Source organism: Patella vulgata, chromosome 5, assembly GCF_932274485.2.
Source record: "Patella vulgata chromosome 5, xgPatVulg1.2, whole genome shotgun sequence".
In the NCBI taxonomy this organism is placed as follows: Eukaryota; Metazoa; Mollusca; class Gastropoda; family Patellidae; genus Patella; species Patella vulgata.
In genome coordinates this window covers 14,111,657-14,136,399 of record NC_065883.2, presented here as the reverse complement: position 1 = coordinate 14,136,399, position 24,743 = coordinate 14,111,657, and the positions used below count along the sequence as shown (strand labels likewise).

The 24,743-nt window shown below is 36.7% G+C and overlaps 1 protein-coding gene across 2 annotated transcripts in view; it reads left to right on the top strand.

Moving 5' to 3' along the window:
• LOC126820835 (uncharacterized) overlaps nt 1-15,033 on the top strand; it is an 83,778-nt gene extending 68,745 nt beyond the window's left edge. For both annotated transcript variants that reach the window (XM_050548968.2, XM_050548966.2), the window contains 9 exons: nt 1,380-1,425; nt 1,734-1,753; nt 3,347-3,392; nt 4,269-4,288; nt 5,015-5,115; nt 6,127-6,255; nt 6,679-6,753; nt 7,830-7,974; nt 14,017-15,033. In XM_050548968.2, coding sequence (XP_050404925.1) covers nt 1,380-1,425; nt 1,734-1,753; nt 3,347-3,392; nt 4,269-4,288; nt 5,015-5,115; nt 6,127-6,255; nt 6,679-6,753; nt 7,830-7,974; nt 14,017-14,316 — 882 coding nt within the window. In that variant the 3' untranslated portion in view covers nt 14,317-15,033. The remainder of the gene's footprint in view (nt 1-1,379; nt 1,426-1,733; nt 1,754-3,346; nt 3,393-4,268; nt 4,289-5,014; nt 5,116-6,126; nt 6,256-6,678; nt 6,754-7,829; nt 7,975-14,016) is intronic.
• The last annotated feature ends 9,710 nt before the right edge of the window (nt 15,034-24,743 follow it).

The following is a 24,743-nucleotide window of genomic DNA, read 5'->3' as shown; positions in this document are numbered from 1 at the left end:
GCTGTGAGAGTATTGGGTCTTTAAGTCGGGTTCTTGATGACAACACTGGTTTAACATCTTATAATACTTTTATTCTGCTTCTTACACATCAAGTACAAACATCTTAATGTTAAAGAACCCATAACTAACTTGTATTGAGGGAGCCATGTCCTAGCTTGGCACAAATGCGCCATATCCCAGACGCTCTCCCTCATTCCGTCTCGCCTAGCCTCGTCTCAAGGTGCCCATGGCCCCCCGCTCTAGCCTCGTCTTGACCTGACTGTCTGTCAATTACTGTAACTTATTCAAACTACACTAAGGTAATATAGAAATCAATTTGGTGTGGTATCTCAAACATTGAATCTGGCACCAACATAAATTTTAATTATGGAAACAGTAATGGCAGACTATATTGGGGGTAACACCCCCCTGACAGATATACCCTAAAAGGGGGGGGTCTCTATGGGTCTAGATCCAATATTGGAGATGGCAACTAAAAATTTGTAAGACTAAGGGCCATTTGATAGTTAATCATCTACTATGAACGACAGACATTTTAAACATTGCTTGCCCCCTGACAGATGGGGGCAAGTTCCCCATAAATTAGTTTGGAGCGATTTGTTGTTTCTTCTCATAATGATATATAGAAAGGGAAGACTGTTGTCTTGTTCTGTGACCATGGTGCCTACAACACCCTTTTTTTTATAATGCTCATATTCAGACACATTTTGATTACTGTTCTCCAATCTGGGACTTATGTGACTCCAAATCTATTGTATGTCTTTCTAGACGACAATTCGTGACTTTTAAACTACCACTTAATGCCGATCATACCGCTGAACTGTATTACATTTTTTCATGAAGGACAGGATGATACAAAGGCTTCTGCAGCCTAATGATGCTAATCCTCTACCCTTCGTAAATAAAGTTATGTTATTATTAATGTCCTTACAATGAAACAAATATAATCCTTTAGAGGCATTTAGCAGTTGACTTATAATATAATACTAGTTTACTTGGTAATGTATACAATCCCTTGGTTTAGTAAACTAAATGATCGTATATCTATACCACTCCTTCCAGTATTACATATCAAGTACTCTTGTATTACATATCAAGTACTCTTGTATTACATGTCAAGTATTCTAGTATTATATATAAAATCAAGTATTCTAGTATTATATATAAAATCAAGTATTCTAGTATTGTATATCAAATTAAGTATTCTAGTGTTATAATGAAATTAATGTGGGTATTATTAGTTTAATTACAGGTCAATCCGAAAGCAAATTCCTGGGGGTGATAGGGTGGGATACTGGGGTCTGGTAGAGACACATCTGTATGTCCACGGCCGATTGATGCACCGGCAGGTATCTTACTTTTTTCCTTTTAAATTTCAGACGACTCTCTTAAAGTCTGCATTGGCTAATGTGAGAAAAGAACAAGGTATTTATAACTATGTAAATTGTCACTAATTACGCGCTTCTTTGAAATGAAGATTGTCGGTTTCCATCATCTGAGCGTCTAGCGGAAGAGTTGAGTGGCCGAATCACAAGTTCTGTAAAGTGGCGCGGTTTGATTGCCTGCCTGCACGTGACTAGGAGTAGGGTCGCCTATCCCACCTCGAGGGTTTTCTTCTGGTCCCCCCACAGCTAAAAACACCCCTACGCTCAAATGAAATTGAACCACCTGTTAGTTCCGAAATAACCTATCTCCCGAACTCCATGTAAGAGTCATGTTATTCTTTTTTTCAGTGGCACAGAAGTTAGAACAGGTAATAAAGTATTTTATTTCAGTAAACGTGTGGTTTACCTGGGTAGAGCCTAATCTAGTAAAACCATCCCTTCTTAAATTAGATCTTTTTATGGATTTTTTAAGCGGCATCCAGCGGCAACTTCTGTAGGTTGTTACACCGGTTTGCAACGCTAAGTTTCCCTATTAGGTCCGGCAGCGTGACACCCAGTGGACTATTCTTGATACCCCAAAAACTATTACAGAAAGAGATTCCAGTAATTCCACCCGTTTGCCACTGATTGGGGTAATCGATCAAAATAAAGATTCTGACCGCTTCACGCCGAAGAACTATTCTAGGTAGATATTCCACCGCATAACATCGTTTGGAGTAATCTAGAAAAGGATTGCTTTGACACTCAGTGGACTGTTATAATTAAGATTTCGACGGCTTGGCATCCCGAGAACTATTCTAGGAAGAGATTCCATCCGCTTGACAAAGACTATTATCCACTTGACACCCCTTGAATTATTGCAGCTGAAGATTTGTGTCGCTTGACACCCTGGGAAACATTCTAAAAAAGAGATTCCCACTGTGTGACACCACTGGAGTACCTAGCTAGATACCCAGTGGACATTCTAGTTAAAAATTTCTGCTTGCCACTACGCTTATCATTTTACACCATTTTTGGAGTATTCTACAGGAAGATTACAATTACAATATAGAATTGAATATATTGAATATTATTAGTTCTTAAATGTATAAATAACATTGTACCTACTTATCTTAGCACCTTTTATGTTTTTTAAGAACCTCGTCGACAAGTACGGTCTTCATATTGACAAAAATGCTGATCTCGTCAGTTTCGGCGAGAAGGCCTTTGAGGTTGCTGCCCCAAAACTATGGAATAAACTTCCTTTTTCCATTCGGTCATGTACTTCTCTGTCATCATTTAAGATTTCTCTTAAAATCCACTTGTTTAATAGGGCTTTTAATTATATCTATAATTTTATACAGTACTTGATTTTACTCAACTTTTATGTATATTATCCACTTTTTATGTTTTAATCCTATATTTGGTTTTTCAATTTTTTAAACGTCATTTATGCGTTTGTAATAATACACAGTAGATAATGATATCCGTTGAAGTATTCTATTCTTCATGCGGATGGAATCTCTTTTTACTATAGTTCTTGTGTCAAGCGACCAGCATCTTTAACCCAATATTATCCATAATATACGAAATTAAAAACACGCATTATAATTAAATATTGGTCCATTTCGATCAATGTTGATGTTATCTTATAATGAAAATGTAGAATCCTAATATCCAATATTTGAGATACAATGAATATTTTAAAATCAGTACACTGCGTCGAGTTCTCTATACTTTGGAGTGCCATTTGTTATCAACAAAAAAAAAACATATCCCACATGACAAAGCGGAAGTAATTTAAAAATAGTTGATTCACAAACAACAAAATAATTTTTATAAGACTAGTAAAATCGGCTAAGGCAGCTGAAACGACTGTCATTCAATTTGGACTGTTCACGCGTAATTCCTTCATTAGCCCAGTCGGAGCAGAAGAGTAGGACACTAAACCCCATTTCATTTCATTTCATTTATAATTTCAGGCGACTCTCTTAAAGTCTGCAATCGAAGATGTGAAAAAAGAACAAGGTACATTATTGATTACGTAAATTGCCATAGCGAGCAGTAGCGGATCTAGAAGATGTGGCGGGGGTGGTGGGGCGGTTTCTGTTTTGCTTTATAGTATGAAAACCTGAAAGATTATATTAAACTAAATAGGCTTGTATCGATAATAGGTAGGCTAGTTGTAACACTGTCTTAGTGATAACAGATCAGTTTCATATTTATAAGGTTTATTTGCATCGGAACAGAATATAAAACATCTACATAAATACAACAGAAACATAAACGATAACATTAACATGGTACATTAAGACAAGCACCCTGTCCTCCTGTCACGGCAGCGGTGGAGTCCATACGCCGGACTCTCCGTCTCTGGTTTCGTTCCCCCTCGTCTCTCTAACTGTCAGCAAACTCCGACATAGGGAAAATAGATAAAACTCATGATCATACATGCAATTGTCTTTTATCACGTTTACTGACCAGTCCGTATGTCGTGTATTTTGTACACGAGGAGCAGTCCATTTGCTGATTACACTATTTTTCTTGAATACACTATTTTGCCTATAACGTTTTTTAGGACTTCGAATTCTGTGTTATGGTTTGGATTGTTCGTACTTGGTTTTATTTTATTTGAAGTCATGCGGAGCTTGTACGCTGATATAGTTTGTAACTGACATATGGGATTAATTACATGTTTAATTAGATCATAGTCAGTTCGTGCTTTATCAGAAGTATATACAGAGCTGCAAAGTCGATATCATCTATCAAAAACCAGCTGGGGTCAATAAGTTAAATGATTGTTCAGTTTGATGAAAGTTATAAGCATGATTGTAAAAATAGTTGAAAGCGTTCGCAGTTGTATCCCTAAATCTAGCAGTACGGGTCGTGTTTTCTCTTTTTCAGATACGCAGCAAAAGGAACAGGTACTAAAGTATTTATGGTTTGACTGGATTGAACCGAATCTAATGGATTTATTGAGAGGAAGGGATCTGCAGTGTTTGAATGACACTGGACGGTCGCGGCAAAACGTGATTGTATACTTGCTTGACGAAACATACAATAATGACGAAACGAAATACGACTGAAGACGTCCTGAAACCTCAAGAAATATTTTAGGAAGAGATTACAGTCGCTTGACACCGCTCTGGGTACTCTACTGAAAAGGTCCGACCGCTTGACAATCGGTGGAGTATTCTTGATAAAGAATAAAAACTACTCCAAGGAACGATTCCCGTAATTTCACTGTCTGTGCCGTTGATAATCCTCGGTATTCCCAGTGGTATCATTTCGCTTTACTTCACTAACCCCTGGTTCCAATCACAGGGGAGAGAACTCGCATTTTATTGCAGCTAACCCAATCGTTGATGCAAACTCTGTCAAAATATTTAAGGACATCGTTTTGTGGGAATATGACTTCTGTTAACATTAAATTTCTTGCAACCCTTCTCAAAATCGAGCGTTTTACTGTGGTGAACGTAAACAGTGACGCTAAGACTGGGTTGATTGGTTCAAGAGTGGATAATTTGAATTCATGAAAATCCCGTAAATGAACCCAGGGGTTGATGAAGTAGAACTGAACGATACCACTGGCGATACCGAGGATGATCCCAAATATATGCTAATTGTTCTCTTTTCTCCTCCTTTTAAAGCAAGGCGCATTAACATACTTCCGGGACGGTATCTGGGTATTGCCTACAACAGAAGAGCTGTCCAAATTAAGTGCGAAAGATCTAACGATTCTATATTTTGGGTAAGCATTAAGATATGTTTTACAGCAGTGCTTCGAGTCACATTCAACAATGTCTGTGAAAGGGCTGTCTTTAATCAGTTAAGCACGCATCGTTCTTTTGACAACACCATTCTGATTGCCCGCAACCAGCTTTTTTTTTATCGCCATCTGTGTCTTTTACATTAAACAGTGGTCGTTAGAATGTTTATATAGTGGTCGTTGGAATGCTTACACGCTTTACGACAACCTGCGAGTGTTGAGCTGGTCAGCTTGTTTTATAAGTTTAGTTTTCAGTACAATATAAATGGATAATCAAGACTTAGTCTAATTTGTCCAGTACCGTTGCTCCTATAATAAACAATCAACACATCTGCCAACAGTCTTAACTTTGCTCACAATAAAGTAATTTGAATAAAATATTCAATATATTCATTGTTTAATATCCATTTTTAATTATTATAGCATGAAAGGCCAACTCTATATCTAAATCTTACATAATGCTTCTTTAAAGGTGACCGGATGTAAGTGACGTCATTTAAGTCCTTCTCATATTCTAGTCTATATTTCTATGAGCAGAAGGACTAAAATGACGTCACGGATTGTTTATTAAGGGAGAACGGCGAAAATTACTAACCTTGAAATTCACCTGTTGCAGGTAATATTGACATTTAAAAAAATTAGGAAGCTTTTCGGGTGACCTTTAAGTTATTTTAAAGCGATCAAGTGTCCATTAAACGGCGAAAATGGGCATTTGTCTGCGAATAGATAATCAAAGAGATACTTCTTAATGTATAAAATACAATTTTATTACATGCAACGTTCCAATATATTACAGGTGTATTGCGTGATAAAGATACTTGTCAGATTAAAAATGTTGCTTTTAATAAAACAAGAAGTCGGTGCAGAACAATAGGAAGTTAAACCCTATTCCATTTCATTTCATTTTCTAAGTAAGAAGGTTGGTATAATTAAATGAGTCCAAGGTTATTCAGACAATCTTGTATTGTGTTTGATTTTTTTTTCTACTGACAGATATATAGAACAAATTCAAGTACCGTGTAATAAAAGAATACGGCTAGGTAACATTAATGATGGTGGGTGGGATTTATGTGAAGATAAGCCATATAAACCTGAAAATAACAGTCTAGTATATTCTTTTGGGTAAGTTAATTACAAGATTAAAATATGACCGTTTTCATGTGATTGAAGGCTAAGCTGCCGATTTTATTTATGTGATGTGATATTTCGATTAGTGATGGGACAATATACAAGCTGTAAAGATATAACAACATTTTTTGTTTCTGTTTCGAAAGATTAAGCGAAAGTTGACTTGTTTAGATTTGGTTTTATTGTTGGCGTAAACTGTGACGTAACATTTTGAATAAAACAAGTCATGCAAAACATCAATTGAAAAAAAAACAACAGAATTTTAGTTTGAAGTTGGGTGTGATCTACTATGCCAACAGTGGAATACAAAAACGGTAATATCTCAACACTGGGTTGAAAACAGATTATCACCTGTTGCATATGTTACTTGTTAAAATTCGGGAACATAATAATACATGTTTTATTTTTTTGTTTCAGAATAAACAATGACTTCAGTTTCGATGATGCTATTGGAAAGAGATTAAATGCCCGTGTTCACTCTTTTGACCCATCGTAAGTAAATATTGGACATAATTTCATTCTATCTTTGTCCTGAGCCCTTTGAATGCTGATTATTAAAATAGGGTTTGTCCGTTTGTCTGCATGTCACACATTTAGAAACACAACCCCTTGATGTAATGCGAAATCGAATCGTTTTGTGGCTTAAGGCCACCGTGTTACATAATGACAGATGTTATAGACGCTTCGTGCCATCTTGACACCTGAAAGCGGAACTGATTTTAATATCAATCTCTGCTATCGACACCCATGGTGGTGGTCCTGATAGCATTCATTAGTCATTTCCATAATATAAACTGATGGTTGGCCTGTTTTACTGAATTTACTCTGTCTCATAAGCAAACTGTACTGAATGTTAAATCTGATATGATGCAGTAGCCAGATGTGTAATGAGATCCTTTTTCTAGAAGGGTTTAAAAACCCAGAGATGAGACGAGACGGTGGAGACTAGGCTATTGCGTCTAGAAGGTAACTTGGGACCAGACAGGTCTCGAGTTAAGACCGGGAAGAGGCCATGTAACTTAGTTGGGGGTTGGCACGCAAGGGTGTCAATGTGAGCTATGACCATGGCTCCCTCAACACAAGCTATTGGAGACTAGGCTATTGCGTCTAGAAGGTAACTTGGGACCAGACAGGTCTCGAGTTAAGACCGGGAAGAGGCCATGTAACTTAGTTGGGGGTTGGCACGCAAGGGTGTCAATATGAGCTATGACCATGGCTCCCTCAACACAAGCTAATTACGGGGTCTTACGTTTTGTGCATAATGTTTAAAGAAGAATAAAAGTAAACCAGTGTTGTCAAGAACCTAATATAAAGACCCGATACTGTAACAACCAGTAAAATCATAAAGATGGCCGATTAAGGGTTAAAGTTATTAGAATGTTTAACAGCTTCGAAAAGAATATCACAAAATGTGAGAAACCCCAATCCAGATCATGCATGTGAATTCGCTGGATACAATTGGTAGCCTATTCTAAATAAATATCGACATCTAAATTGCAAGACAAACGTAATTCGGAACTCTTTGGGGACTACAACGGTATCACCATGTTTAAAACTTCTGTTTTCAGTATGGGGAAAACCAAAGATCATAAAAGAAACGAACACGTCTTCTTCCATGCTACTGGTATTGCTGATTACACTGGCAAAGTTCCCGGTAATGGCTGGAAGATGCAAACTCTATCGGCCATTAGAAAAGAACTTGAGCACGAGGACGTAAGTAACCAGTTTCATGCTTATGAATTCAAGCATATTTGAACTTCTATTCGTACAGTGTTTGTCCCAAGAATTTAATCATTCAAATGTAATGATTGTAATTCTAGTCAACTGATTTATGTCTCCCGTATAAATTCGAAAATCAATGTCACACACGCGTATATATTTAGCCGGGGTCCGAATATCAATGTCATCTGCCTAAATTGAACTATTCTGCTCCAACCTATGTTTTGTATTCTCCATATGAAAGTTTAATTTCGTTTATTGGGCAGGGGACAACAGCTAACCAAAGTTCATTAATTCATTTTTGTTTTGGGGGATTAACCACACCTCCCGAACAATTATCAAATATTTATTGTGGAATATGAATCTGTCATACTTACATCCCTACATTGATAAAAGATCTGTACTCAAACCTATTTACTATACAAGAAACCATGGATCTTGTCACTAACATACAATATTTAATGACTAAGATAAACCTAATAAGCTGCCAGTTACAAGATGCAGCTATAGTCGGTACTCTGTCCCAGAGAAATTTAAAATGTATCGAGTTGCCCATGAAATCATAACAATATAAAGGGATGTTCTTGCTCCAATTCATACCGTTGGCGGCGGGGGGGGGGGGAGGGGGTATTTGCCAAGCAATGATATGTTTCGGTTGTGGTTGGAGATCTTTCAAAAATCTACATGTAGAAATTTTATGATTACACTGTAAGTAGGGGTGTCACAATCGGAACAAAATTTGGGGTCGGGTTGTTTCTGAGGCAAAATTTGTCACTGAAGACGATTATGAGATTATTTTACTTCTGTGACGTCATTTTCGGTTGGGGTTTTTCTGATTTCCAAAATGGCCGCCAGAATTTGACGAAAAATTAATTTCCAGATAGTATGGGTGATTATCACGCAAGGTATTGCTTGTAATATATCATATATAAGGTTTTTTAGTAATTGAACTGAAAAAATAATCTCTAAAACTAGTTTCCCCAAATCCAAGATGGCGGAAATTCAAAATGGCGGCCAAAATTTACCTAAAATGGCTGATTTGTCAGATAAAAGTCATTTCACTCTTTGATATGATTTATAATATGTAATTTAAAGGATTTTCAGTGTCATTAAACTTAAAATTAATCTAAATATAACGGGGTTCCAAAATCCAAGATGGCGGAAATTCAAAATGGCGGCCAGAATTTCCCTAAAATGGTCGATTTTTCGGATAATCGTCATTTTTAAGTTTGATATAGCTACCATCTTATGGAGACATAATGTGTGGTGCATTTACGGTCTTATAAAGCTCTATTCTTACATAAAAAATTCTTGATTCGCACGGAAGTGTTTTAGCCGTGATCATTTTAAGTCATGCTTATGCCAAGATCTGGGTAAGTGTTAATTTAACTAGGTATCAGAAAAGTACCACGTTTTCATAAATGTACTCTTTAGATAAATTGTACAATATTTATCAGTTCACTAGTTACGTGTTGACCTTTAACATCACACTTAGATCCTGTACGCTTTGTGTCTTACAGTCAATACATGTCATGAAGAACTCTTTAGACATAATTTCGTTTATAATACTTTACTCGTTTCTATTGAGTTGTTTAGCAGAAGTAACCCATGACAACAATATGTTGAGACGACTACGTAACAGAATAGGACGATTCAATGTTATTAAAATGACACAATGACAATTTTAATTTTATTACCAACCCTTTCACAATATTTGAATGAAATATCTCACACAGGGTGTTAATCTGTTTTCAGTTTCTATTCTAATTCAATAAAACATTTAAAACATTTAATACATGTCTTGGCTTGATTCATTATTTACAATTTAATACGTTAATCGTGTATTTTAAATAATACAGTTCAAGAGATCAAAACATTTCCGAATTTATACATTCAACATTACACGTAGACCTAAATGTATTTTTCAAATACGTCTATAAACATTTATATGAAATATATTATAAACAGATATGTTATGACCAGCGTTGCCATTATCTTTATTATTCGACTGGAAAACTCCTGTCATTCACTCTGTCGTTCGACTGATCCATCATTCACGTTGTCATTTCCGAGTCTGAAATTTGGGGTATAGGGGTAGCTCATACCGGGGAGTAACATAGGCCAGGTGGCGTTAGTCTACCACTTCCGGTTTCGGAGTTATGACCCCCGAGCGAAGCCGGGCATTCTTCTAGTATATAAATAAATATATAAATAAATCATCTTCATGGTCATCATCATCGTCATCATCATCGTCATCATCACTATTTAACACCAATCATCGTCGCCTGACAATTACCTTATCTATTCAAAGCGCTTGTTTAGTTTTAAATACTTGTGAACTTTACTAAAACTCACTTTGTTGAACGGGTTACTTTCGTTGGTATCGCCATATAGGAACGCTTTTGTATTTATGGATTTAAATGGGAGGGTATTTAATGTTGAGATACGCTGAGACGAATAATTTGGGCAGTGCAGAAAATAATGGTCGCTGTCTTCTTGAGTATGACCACAACTGCATGTCGGGTTATGTGAAATATGCATTAAAAATCTATGGAAGTTTAGAGCACTTTTACAATTACGAAGTCTGGAATGTATAATCTGAAATTTACGTTCTCCATAGTAACATCTTACTGACATCAATAAATACAAAAATATAAAATGGCTGATTTGTCAGATAAAAGTCATTTCACTCTTTGATATGATTTATAATATGTAATTTAAAGGATTTTCAGTGTCACTAAACTTAAAATTAATCTAAATATAACGGGGTTCCAAAATCCAAGATGGCGGAAATTCAAAATGGCGGCCAGAATTTCCCTAAAATGGTCGATTTTTCGGATAATCGTCATTTTTAAGTTTGATATGGCGAGTGATATGCGATTTAAAGGGTTTTCTGTGTCACTCAACAACCTCAAAAGAAGAGTTTCCAAAATCCAAAATGGCGACCAGAATTTCCTAAAATGAACGATTTTTCAGATAATCGTCATTTTTTCGGTTTTGTATGGTTTGTAATAATGTCCTTTATTAGGATTTCAAAGTCCACGAACTTAAAAATAACCTCAAAAATGAATTTTGAAAATGAATATTACCTCAAAAATGAATTTTGAAAATGAATATTACATCAAAAATGAATTTTGAAGATGGTAGATGATTGCTTAAAAATACAACAGGACAATCGTGAATTTTCCTATGGGATTGGCTTGTAATAGCAAAGAGTAGTAGTTATTTTGATGGTAACTGGAACTGTTATACTGGATCTCACATAAACAAGATTTAATATTATTCCAGCAAAACAGTGAGGTATATATATCCAGTTGTTAAGAATTTATCTATTGTTTATTCAGAAATGGTTCGAAATAGTGGTTCAGTGAGTAAGACTCGCTAAGAACGAGATCTGGGGTTCGATCCCTATGTTTGCTGAAAAAGTACCATAGGATTTTCCAGTGTGGTTTCTCCTTGTCAGGATGCAGCACCGGGGGCTTCTCGAGAAACCAGGTTTATATGTACACGTTGACGTGCGCATACAAGAACCCTAGACAGTTGGAATTCGAAATAAGAGTACACCATAGTACCACTGTCTGGGCCAATTTTCCTCATAGCACACTGCTTGACGAATATCAATATTTATTAACTTTTGTTCAGAAGACTTATGTCCGGAAACCGTTTGTGGTATCATCTAGACAGATGAATTCATATTTGTCAGTCATGTATTTCATAAAGTGAAAAGTGTAAAATGAATCATCGAAGTCTCTGTGTCCGCAACTTGTGTGGTATGGTATCCACAGATCATATTCGTCTGTAATGTAATGCACACCAAGTTTTAAGTTAAAAATAATCATCACGAAAATAATTGGAAATGCATTTACGACTAGGTATCCCAAAAGTCATCCCCCACGATTTTCTCTTTTCTTATGTGTTGTTCTTACATGTAGAACTTGTTGTGAAATACGTAACTGACGAAAATGACCTGTGGATACAACATCTAGACTATACCACAAAAGTTACTGGACACGGAGTCTTCGATGCAAAAACGGACCACATTACCATTTCTGAACGAATAGGAGAACTTAAATTCTTAACGACTGGATATACCACAAATGATTCTCACTCCGGTAAAATGGTGCAAAGACAAAGGAGATGAAATTAAAAATGCGTCAGTTGGCCCCGTTGTATTGTTATGGGGGTTTTATGCATAAAAACAATTAAGCTACATTTATTGTGTCTTAAGGTTAAATTCTTTGAAATTCTAATTAGCTGACTGGTAAGTTCTGCACATGGTTTATTTATTGACAGGTAGATTCCTGGGTCAGGTCAAATTAAGTTGCCCTTAAAAAAGTATTACAATTTGCTATTATAAACCAATCCAAGAGAAAGATTGATGATTGTCCCTTTTTTTTCTGAAACAATCATCTTCAATTATCAAATTCAGAGAGAAAGAGAGAGAAATGGGGTTTAACGTCCACTCGGCACAAACTAGGTCATTTCGGGACTAACATATGGTTTAATTTTATTTACATAATTGGCTTGTGCGTAGGGGTCTTTAGCAGTGGGAGGAAACCAGAGGACCCGGAGAAAACCCACGAGGTTGGACAGGCGACCCTACTCCTTGCCACGTACAACCGGGGATTCAAAATCACGCCAGTCGACTCAATGACAGACTTTATGATACAGCACGCGCATGCTAACCATTCAGCCATCCAACCCCCCTATCAAATTCAGTGACTCTGAAAACTTAATAGAGGACATATTACAAGCCATATCAAAACAGAAAATTGACGATTATCTTAAAAATTGATCAATTTAGAGAAAATCTGGCCGCCATTTTTTTAATTTCCGCCAACTTGGATTTTGGAAACTCTATTTTAGATTGATTTTAAGTTCAATGACATTGAAAACCCTTTAAATTACGTGTTACAAACCATATCAAAGAGTGAAATGACTTTTATCTGACAAATCGGCCATTTTAGATAAATTTTGGTTGACATTTTGAATTTCCGCCATCTTGGATTTTGAAAACTCTTTTTTTCTTTAGATTAAGGTAGATTCCTGGGTCAGATCAAATTCAGTTGCCCTAAAAAAAACTATTACAATTTGCTATTATAAACCAATCCAATAGAAAGATTGGTGATTGTCCCTTTTTTTTCTGAAACAATCATCTACAATTATCAAATTCAGTGACTCTGAAAACTTAATAGAGGACATATTACAAGCCATATCAAACAGAAAATTGACGATTATCTTAAAAATTGACCAATTTAGAGAAAATCTGGCCGCCATTTTTTAATTTCCGCCATCTTGGATTTTGGAAACTCTATTTTAGATTGATTTTAAGTTCAATGACATTCAAAACCCTTTAAATTACGTATTACAAACCATATCAAAGAGTGAAATGACTTTTATCTGACAAATCGGCCATTTTAGATAAATTTTGGTCGACATTTTGAATTTCCGCCATCTTGGATTTTGAAAACTCTTTTTTTCTTTAGATTAATTTTAAGTTCAGTGACAGTGAAAACCCTTTAGATTACATATTACAAACCAAATCAAACTGTGAAATGACTTTAATCTGACAAATCGGCCATTTTAGGTAAATTTTAGCCGCAATTTGGATTTCCGCCATCTTGGATTTGGGGAAACTAGTTTTAGAGATTATTTTTCAGTTCAATTACAACAAAAACCTTATATATGATATATTACAAGCCATACCTTGCATGAAAATCACTCATCCTATCTGGAAATTCATTTTACGTCAACTTTTGGCGGCCATTTTGGAAATCAGACAAACCCCAACCGAAAATGACGTCATAGATAAAAAAAATTCTAAAAATCGTGTTCAGCTAGCAATTTCGCCTCTGGAAATTGCTGGCCTGAAATGATTTGTAAAAAAAATGTCTTATTGTGACACCCCTACTGTAAGGTTAATATATTTTTTATTGTCCCCCGTCTTTCGAAGAAAGCAGGTGACTATTAAAATGGGTTCGTCCGTCTGTCTGTCTGTCACACCATTTGTTTATTTTTGTTTTGGTTTACCTTCAGGAAGATATAACAGTCTTAAAAATGGACATCGAGGGCTGGGAATGGAAAGTTTTACCAGAGGCCTTGGCTGCTGGAGAACTGAAAGATATAAAACAGATTATGTTAGAATTCCACACATGCGGTAACTGTAATGATGTTAGTAATCGATTGACCGGGGCCTTAACACTTCTTAAAAACTTTTACGATATGGGTCTTAGAATATTCTGGATGCATAAGAATCCTGCATGTCCTTATACTTGCAAATTTACTAATGTAAAACGTACTAAATGTCAGGAGGTTTATTTCTTAAAAAAACAATAACGATTTTTCGTTAGCAACTCATTGCGATTGATTGTCGACGCCATGCCATGTTGAGATAATCGCTCATTTATTAAAGTACACTCATACTGCCAACAGTCCGCATGAATGTCTGAGAAAATGATACGAAACCAAATCTTACAATACTTCGTTTCGTATAATTCTCTCAAATGCCAAGTCATGCGTAAATTGATAGATTTGTATGTAAAATGTCTTTATATGTCTAACGAAACAATGGTGTCGTTCCACAATCCGCAATGTCAATGAAGTGTCTATGGTATGAAATATTGATTGACGCTACTGTACATTTATTAATTATTGGTAATTTATATGACCACTTTCTGTTATTTATATAGACAAGTGCTTTATGGTTTTTCCAAAGGCTATATCAACAGGATTTCTTCCGAACATTATAATAAAAAGGTGACTAAAAAAATCTAGATTATGTTCAGATGAATGAATTGTAAATAAAAAAAAAATAAGTAAGAAACGTGATCTTTCCGTCTCTGCTTGGGTTGTTACTGGAGAATTCTTTGCACATTCAAAAGTGTTCGGTTAAAGCGTGGGTGATGTGTAGATCTTATTATGCCGAGAATGTTACAAACTTAAATTTCTTCCTTGGCTCTGTTAGATCTTATTATGCTGTAAATATAAGCTTAAATTTCTTTCTTTTTCTTTATTGTATTCCGTTTTTGCACGAATAAAGAAATTTTGAGCTAATGCCCCTGTACTTTTGAAGTGATTAGTGATGACTAAAATATTTTCAATGCCACAAACGAGTTATGATGATTAATAAGCTTCAATGCTGTCTAAGGGAGTTTAATATTCTGATGAGGAATATTTCGACATCGATGACAAAAGAGACACGATTTCGACAAGTGTAAAATATGATCTCGTCCCATGTGAGAACTGAAATGCAGTGGGGCTTAACGTCCTACTTTACTTTACATCGACTCGGCTAATGACGACGGGCATACGCCATGTGCATTGGGAGTTAATTTTGTCTGGACAGCGGCGCCACACAGCGGCAATGTGTACGCATGGCCTCGGTTTTTCGTCCCATCTGCATCTCTGACAAGGGGAAGCTACGCCGGAATATAACGAGGAACTTTCTAGGCGTAAACCGGGTGTTAACCCGAGACCTCCTTACTAACTTCAGAGAACGACGATCGCGTTGTGGTCTTGCCCTGTCGATGAAACTCTGTGTAGATGCTTCGGGCTCCATCGAACCGTGGGTCTCCAGGGTTTGTCGCCAATTCGGGATCTGTTTTTACTGTAGGTTTATGAGCTGGTGTGGGTGAAAAAACTCAAAGGGTACTGATAGGTAGAAATGTATTCAAAGTGATTAGAAATGAAATGAAATGAAATGGGGTTTAACGTCCTACTGTTCTGCTCCTATACTGGGCTAATGAAGACGGGCATACGCCACACAGTGTGCTATGAGGGAAATTTTTTCCCAGGCAGCGGCACTATCGCCTACTCTTACATCGAATTCCAACTGTCAGGGGATCTTTAACGTGCATTCCAATATATATATATACACGAGACCTAGTTTTTTCGTCTCATCCGAAGGACTAGGCAGCTGTCCTTGTCAGGCCCTCCGTCCTGCATCACTGACAAGGGGGAACCACGCCGGAAAATCTGGATGAACTTTCTCGGCCAATGCAGGGATCGAACACCCGACCCCCAGGCTAGCGAGCGAGCGCCTTACCCACGTGATCCCCCAAAGTGATTGGGAAAGAGGTATAGCACTCAAACTGTTACATCTTGTAGTTCGCAGAACGTATCTGGGAACCGGAGAATTGGCGGATGTGACACCATTGATCGTGAATAATTGATACAACCAAATAACAGCCCCTGCCTTGGTGTTTATTTCCATCGGGTTTTAAATAAACGAGATCACCCCTTATTTAGCTGAGCACATAAAGAACTGCTGGAAGCATTCTTAGATTTTGCATTGAAGAGGGTGGTTACGTAACCGTATGTCATGTTGCTGTAAAGTGTAAGATCAGTTGACGAGCTGACAATGGTAGTAGTGTATATTGGTAAATTGACATCGCGGTGATATCGGCAGATAGTCCTCTGTTCTGTTCCGTACTCATAAGTTAAGACGGGCTATTGCAAGAGCTAAGCATAGTGGGGTTAGTGCTCCACCATGTGAATGTTGACGTAAAAGTTCGTCTTCCAGTTCTGCAATGGCCATTTTCGCTACTGGGTTTTTGTCAGGATTATTGTTTTTCGACCAATGTCAAGTGAGATACCATGCCTGTGAAGGGTTTTATCATGTAGCATAGTTTATCAATAGTCTAGACGCATGGTGTACTATCCGTAAGAACACTCTTGTAGTTTGGACTGAATGATATATGGGATGAAATATCGCACTGACCCAGCGATGTACAGGGCTTCGACTTCGCATGGCAACCACGGACCTTGGCGCTCTCGTAGCTTGGCACTAAACAAATCAGCAAAGAAAGTCTTATTGGCACGGGTGACATACATTGTTGCTCCAATACCTCATTTGGAAATAGATGCGTCGGGTACAATCCATAGTCCTTTACGCTGAGGGACTGGACAGGTCCCATATTGATTATGGCATCGAATGGTCAGGCAGCACCGTTGTAGCCGCGGATGGTTGGGTCAAAAACGGAATTTTATGTTAGTTTTGGAGTGGGTGGTTATGATGATATGAGTTCCCACAATGCCCTGAATGCGATAGATTCATTCCTTTTCTATCAAAATCAACAGATTATCACGATGAAATGAATGGAAAGTAAGTATTGTTTTAATGTACAGACTTTTATATCAACAGTATAGTATTTCCATATGTGGCCTTAAAAGGGGATAATAAAATTAATATCACCTGTATATATTTTTGAATAAATGGTTTGAAGAAACCCTGATGCCCGCACTCCCTGAACCAAGCGTCATTGTGATGGACAACGCCCCTCATGTTACGCGTCCACATAGCTCCATGAAATAACCCACAAGTGAGTGGATTGAAATTCATTTGCAGCTTTGATAACATGATCTATTGTTTTTGCAGACATAATTATTAAGAATGGTGACCTTACATCGTCCTCCACAGCAATATAGGACTGACGACATAGCCCATCAGCATGGAATTTAGTCCTACGGTTACCAGTAAGGCACTGCGAGTTAAATCCAATAGAGATAATTCAAGGTAATGCTTATCGCTGAAATTTGGGCGGCAGTGATGTTGACGGCATTGAAAAATAATAATTCTTTTCTTATTTGTGATGTTAAAAAGTGGTTAAACCATCCATTTATGGAAGCTTTTACTACACCTTATAACATTTTAAAGTGTCTCCACATTAAATTAAAAATACTTCCATTTTAGCACAAGAAAAGAGCTATGTCGCCCGGAGGAACGCCACTTTTAAATTCAAAGATGTTAAGCGTCTGTTCCAGGGGGCGAAAGCTAGTGTGACAACCGGGAACTGGGCTAAGGCATGTCAACGCGTTATAGACAAGGTGGAGAGTCGGTTTTGATAGCGGGAAGACTGAATGAAGAAGTACAGCGAGTATTGAGTGTGAGAGTAAAGAAGATTGAAGATTTGGACGAAATGTCAGTGGAGATAGTGAAAATGTTGCTGAGAGTATGTATGACGGTGGTGTTGCGAATGGAGATTCGAGTGCTGAAGAGAGAGAGAGAGAAATGGGGTTTAACGTCCACTCGACACAAACTAGGTCATTTCGGGACTAACATGGTTTAATTTTATTTCAATAATTCGCTTGCGCGTAGGGGTCTTTAGCGGTGGGAGAAAACCCACGAGGTTGGACAGGCGATCCTACTCAATGACAGGCATTATGATACAGCACGCACGTGCTAACCATTCGGCCATCCAATCCCAAAATAAAGTATGGGAATGCATTTCCAAAGAGATGTTTTGTATTTTGCTTTGTATTTTTGGGAAAGGTTAATCGATTGGTCTACAACCATTTTCCATATTTTTAACATTGTATCCACCCAATGTTATACGGACAAAGTTCACCAAATATTTCTACGCCGTCACTATTTTTAGTCTTTCTCTTCCTTACCCTTTTCCCCCTTTTGCATGGCGATTTGTTTGTGTAGAATCGACGAAAAGAGTTTGAAAATACATTTCTGCCAGGTTTTGGTGAATATTCATAATTTTGAGACGGAAGGATACAAGAGTTGAAAGGTTGGTTAGGTTGAAATGCAGGGCAGAAACTTGCATGTCTCTACTTCCAGCTTGTGTATATCTAGGTTTTCATGAAGAATCTCATATTTGCCTTTGGGAAAGAGGTTACCACATGTTGCTCCATCTGTGGTAGAAAGCGTTCTACCCAACGAAAATTTGGGAAACGTTAGAGCCGGTCTAAGAGACGAGAATTAACATTAAAGTCAATGGGGAAATCATTAGTGATCTGTGGCTATACGGAGGCAGACGACCACCATTAAATATCACCATTGTAGTTCGTCTATTTATAGCAATTCTCTCTGTGTCTCTTTTTTCCCCTTTTACATGCCCATTTTTGTTGATTTTTTGGTCTAGAACGGGCAAAGAGGGTTTGAATTAACATTTTCTGTCTGGTTTTGGTAAATATTCATGGTTTTGAGGCGGAAGGATAACGGGGTTATCAGGTTGGCTACGGTGATATGTACAGCAACTAGTTACATGTTTTCAGTATGCTTCTTCAAGTTTGTGTATCTCAGTATGGAACTCAGTTTTAGTCGAACACTATCCCCCTCCTTTCACCAATATTTTATGTTTTATTCAATGGCCTGTGACTCCCAATTTGAGAGTGTTCGGTAATCCCCTACAAATCAGTCAAATGAAATGCCAACTGGCTGTAAAAATGATGATCTATGAAATAGTCGGCCATATATGTTGTAAGTCATTTGGTTCAAACCTAACCGGATCAATTAGTAGATGAAATATATGGGTGGTGGTAATGGATTGTGACCACTTAAAGCTCTCCATTTAGGGATGGTTGAGACTAATTGTTTTTACGCCCATGTGTTCGCCATGTGTTTGCTTATTGTCGTCTTATTATCTATATATAACTGCACTGACAGTAAATATCTTATCTCTGGCCCATGAAGTAGTATTCAGCCAGTAGTGAGCGGATAAGAACTGGTGGTATTGATGGTCGCAGACATCTTCTCATATGTTTCTTTCTTTTCTTACACCTGAGGCCTCTCCTTTGGATGAAATATGTCTTGGGCGCTTCCCTGAAAAGACATTGTGTCTTACCCAAATAAGCTAGATCAAGCCTATTTTGTGACTACCTCTGGCAAGTTTCTCAGGAAACACTTGTCTATGATATCACCCTCGGTGGAGGTGGTACAGATTGGTACCAACCTCTTATTGTATTTATAGGGGTCAAGTTTTATGGTAGAGCTCTTAATGATTATCCACGGTGTTACCTAGGGCATGTGATGTTTACTCTATATTTTCTAGCCTTGGCTTTCCGGCTATTGTTTGCGTCATGGCATAATTCTAGAAACAAGGTACCGTTTAGGACATTGTCACATAGAGACTAAGGTACAATTGCTCATCCATTAATAATATTGTGATTCCTCTATATACATATCCAAGAGTTATTATTTCATTTATTTATTTGTGTATGTGTAAATGTAAAATGGCATATGCCATGGAGCGTCAAGTAATATTCAAATAGGTGACCCATTAGAACAATTATTGTCTCTATACAGTCTCAAAAAATAAAATATACCCGAATGTTCAAACCCCTTGTAGTCAAAACTCGTGTTTATTAAATGCGATGACGGTAAGTGGGGGTTTGCTGGGCGACGCGGCCGGTTTCGATGCTCGATACTGATGATGGCCATTACACGCACCTGCACTCCCCCGGACCGGTTAGATGCGCGATACTAATGCTGTTTATTACATACCCCCCACACAAAATAAAAATAGCATTTCTTAACATCCCTTTCAAGCTAGAGTCCCAACCAGAATGTAAGTACTGTCAAATGCCATCATCACAAGGACATTACATTAAATTATCACCTCTGCTCGTCGTTACATCACTCATCTTATTAAACGCAGCTATATGCTAAAACGTTTAAAAAAAATAAAACGTTTCGTTTTTAAATATTTAATATTCTGTTATATTTGTTTTTATTTGTTACATCACTCCTTTTTTAAACGCAACTATGTAAAATGTTGAACTTTTTAAAAACCTTTATATAGGAAATTTATTTATATTGTTTTTTTTTTTTTATTTTTTACTTATTTAATATTCTGTTGTATTTGTTTTTATTTATGTATAAAAAATTATTTGTGATTATATTTAATTACATTTTACATTGTCATTTTTGTTTATATTTGTGTATATTTTGTGATTATATTTAGAAATGTGGATGTATCCTGCATGGAAACCGCTTGTTAAATATATACATACTTATAAATAATGTTATACGTTTTTAATTACATTTAATATTGTCCTATCTGTTTTTATTTATGTATATTTTTTGATTATATTTAGAAGTGTAGATGTAGCTTGCATGGGAACCGCTTTTTGAAAAAAAAAACCATGAATTGGCGGTTTATTGTTCTGCTCGGACTGGGCTAATGAAGATGGGGCAAATTGGGCCCCGGGCGAAGCCAGGTATCCTCCTAGTGTTGAATGGACGTGTGATGGCGTTACCTATGTGATAACGTCTGAATTTCAATCTTGTCCCATATCATCAAAGCAACTTTTAAAAAAAATGATTGCATTGAAAATGTATTTGCTCTGTATCACAGACGCTAATTAAGTAATGTACGATTGGATTTAGCTTACAAAGAGAGAAAGACATACAGAGAGAGAGACATTGGTATGAAAGCTTCTCCTTGAAAACAGTTTTGGGCCCGTTTCATTTACATATACTTTTCCAACGATGCAGCATTTTTCAATTTTAATAGCTGACATTATTTGGGCAATGGAGAATAAACAATGTGATATATCTTCGATGTTATTTCAAAACCTCGTAAGTCAGCATTTTTCAAAAATTATTGGTGATTAATTGGTTCACCTGGGTCAATCTAGGAGGAAATCCACTTAGAGAATGGGGGATTAACGATACTAATACGGTGGCCTACATCAAGTATCAACTAAATATTATTTGGACTCTCTGGCCTACCACTGGCCTTACTAACAGCTCAATGCGGAGGCGATCTTGAAAGGGGCCACTCGCAGCTCACTGCAAACGCCGAGTAGTGGAGCGTGTCTATGTTTGGTCACCAACCGCGAAAATTTAGTCAAGATGGGGAGGGATAACGTTTACCGAAAACAAATTGCAAAAGAACCCAATGCAGTTTGGTTCAATGATACATATGTCAGACAACATCATCCTCAAATTCGGCCAAGGCGAAATAACGTAATTAACACAACTCAATATTGTGGTCTTCAGGAAGTTTCGGAGATCGATATCTCGTAACCAGTGTGTTTCAGTGGTGGGAGAATAACTTATTCTTTTTTAAACTCTTCAAAGTAGTTATAGAGGCGAATGTGCCGAAAAAACGAATCTGAAAAAAAAATGTATTTTTCACATGGACGGCTAATGGCTGCCTAATTTGTTAATAAAAAGGCTTTTTCCCATATAACCACAAGAATCTCGTTAGATGTGACATTTACTGTGTCTTTTATATGGTTTTCGATGTCTCTGAATTTAAGATAATTTCAAAAATCCAACATGGAAGCAATTAAAAATGGCAGTCAAAATGGAATCCCAAAAAACGGATTTTAAGTTAAAAGAAATTTCCCGACAGGGAATGGACACTAGAGAATTCATATCGGTGAGGGGAACGACCGGGCTCTCTCCAACCAAGCTCGAAATTACTTTTGAATAAACCGACAGCAAAATGTGCTTTCTGGAGTATATATCCTGGTGTTTTTAGCTTATGCACATATCATTAAAATTAATCAAAAACGACGTAAATTCATCACTACGCAAGAACATTGACTAGTTTAGGGACCTCTGAAACTACCATACTCCCTTTCCGTCCATCCCTGAAAAGGGAGGGGAAAGATTGGACGTTTAACGGGGGCTGTCCCAATTTGAACAGAGTCTCAAAAATAAAAGTCCGTGTACGTGTGAAATTTAAGCGCCAAAATATAGAGGAATGGTGTATTTACCTTGTCTCAAAATTTCAGCTCAAAATATTGAGTCGTTTGGATGTGAATGTCAAAACTGATTATCGGGCCACGTATTCCTTTTAAGATTTCGGATCAATTTTTTCGGTGAGTCATCCTCATAATCGATTCCCTTTCCTTGAGAGATCTATGCAGTGAATTACCCATGTGTTGTATATTTGATAATGAAAGGTAACTTTCATCTACACATTATTATTATATTAAAAAAAAGTCTGGTTTTATCTAGACACCGCATAATACAGCTTGGGACATCGGTCTCCATTTCCAAATGAAGACTGACGATTTTAAGTTATTTGAAAACGTATCACAACATTGAGTTAGTTGCCACTATAAACCTCAGAATGCCTCGTTCGGCATTTCTGTCCAAACTTGGCAAACACGTGTCAAAATTTTTGCCCCGATTTTACCTCGTTTTAACGAGGTAAAACAATCACCTCGTTTGTCTGGAGTTCCAAAACGTGTTTTTTTTAAATTGCCCTGTTTTTGGAACGAGGTATTTTGTTCAGAACGAGGCTGGGTAAAATTGCTTCGTTTATTAAACGAGGTATTTTATCCAAGATCATTATTAGCGGTATTTGTTGTCAACAAATAGAGCCATACAAATAATGTTCGGAGATCATGTGACCAATTGCCGATCTACAAATTAGATTATTTATTTGGGACATGATATTGTTCATAGTTATGGCTTACTACACTGGAGTTCTATTGTGTATAATAAACGCTTGCCAAGCGAAACAAAACATAACAATGTCACGTGACAATATTACATATGGCGGATACAAGCGTTCTTTGATTACATGCTGTTTGGCAATCTGTTTGACAGAGAATTACGAGTCTCGTATAATATCTCTGTCATAGATGACTGCCTTAACACGTGCTGTCACAGCACGCGGTGTGAATCATTGGCTGAACGGCGCGTGCATTGTTTACATAAGACATAACTGCTTCGGTGAGAATGCTGCATTTTAGTCATTTTAATACCCATTTACACTAAATGGGAAATAATTTTTACCTACAAATACGTCAAACGCCTTTATTTATTTTTCCAATATATACAAAAAATGTTTTAGAATTTAATTTGTCGCAGGAAAAAAGTTAACATTTCTAGCTCATTAAGCCGCATCAATGTCATCCTTATCAGTGATTGTCGCGGCCAAGCAAATATTCACTGCGGATCAGTTTGGCTGTTTGGTTTGATTATAAAACACCATTCGGTTCGCGTCACGGGTTAACGGCATATTAATAGCTTTATTCACTGAGATGGTTCCTTTACTTGTGGTTTATTTTCGAATTGCTTTTTGTATTTTGTATTTATTTACAGAGGTTAAAAGTTTAAATGGAAATATTCAGCACCTTCTTGTAAACCGTTGAAAGATTTAAAGTTTGGATTAAGGTTAAGTGAATGTAGGTCAAACATGCCGCTGACAGAGTGTGTATTAGGGTGTTAATGATTAAAAGTTATTCCCTACAAGGTGGTTCTACCGTTCTTAAAAGATTTTAAGGGATTTTAACACAAAATTAATCAGTTTTATTCTCCAAAAAGTATCGGGATTAGACATTTTGCAATTTCCCGCATTACTCGATTACTTTAATTATCAGTAAAAATACGCCGTATAAAATAATAATGAACAATTTATTGTTACGCCGTGTAGAAAGATGTGATGGATAATGGCCGAAGACTGTCCGTTATGTAGATAGAAAGAACGTTTTCTTTGTATTTACATAATGGACAGTCTGAGGCTATTATCAAACTTAAAACATAGCACCATAGATATACAAATAATGGATAGTTTTCTAAAAGAACAAGCCACAAAATAATGGATATATTCTTAATACAAAATGCACATGCTCAGGAATGCATGTGACAAAACATTCCAGTCATACAATGCAAGCATACACAGACAGTCCAAAATATTCGACATGGGGACGACATGTTTATAACACAATCGAAAACAAATATTAATAATGAGAATATATGTGATAAGCATTGGGATATTGATTACATTTGGTAATGTACTCGATATGGAAGATAATAGTTTTATCCAATGAACAATTTATTGTTTAATCACGTAGAAAGATATGGTGTTAAATGTGTTACAAATTAACAATTGACATCGAAATTTCCAATAAACAATTTATTTTTATGTTGAAAGGAAAGTGCTACAGGTGGTAGAAATTATTTAAATGTTGTTTAAATATGTATTTTCGTATACTTTGTATGTAGATAGATTATTATATGGAAGATAAGCGTGTCCTGGAAACAAATGGGTTCAATTACATCAAATATC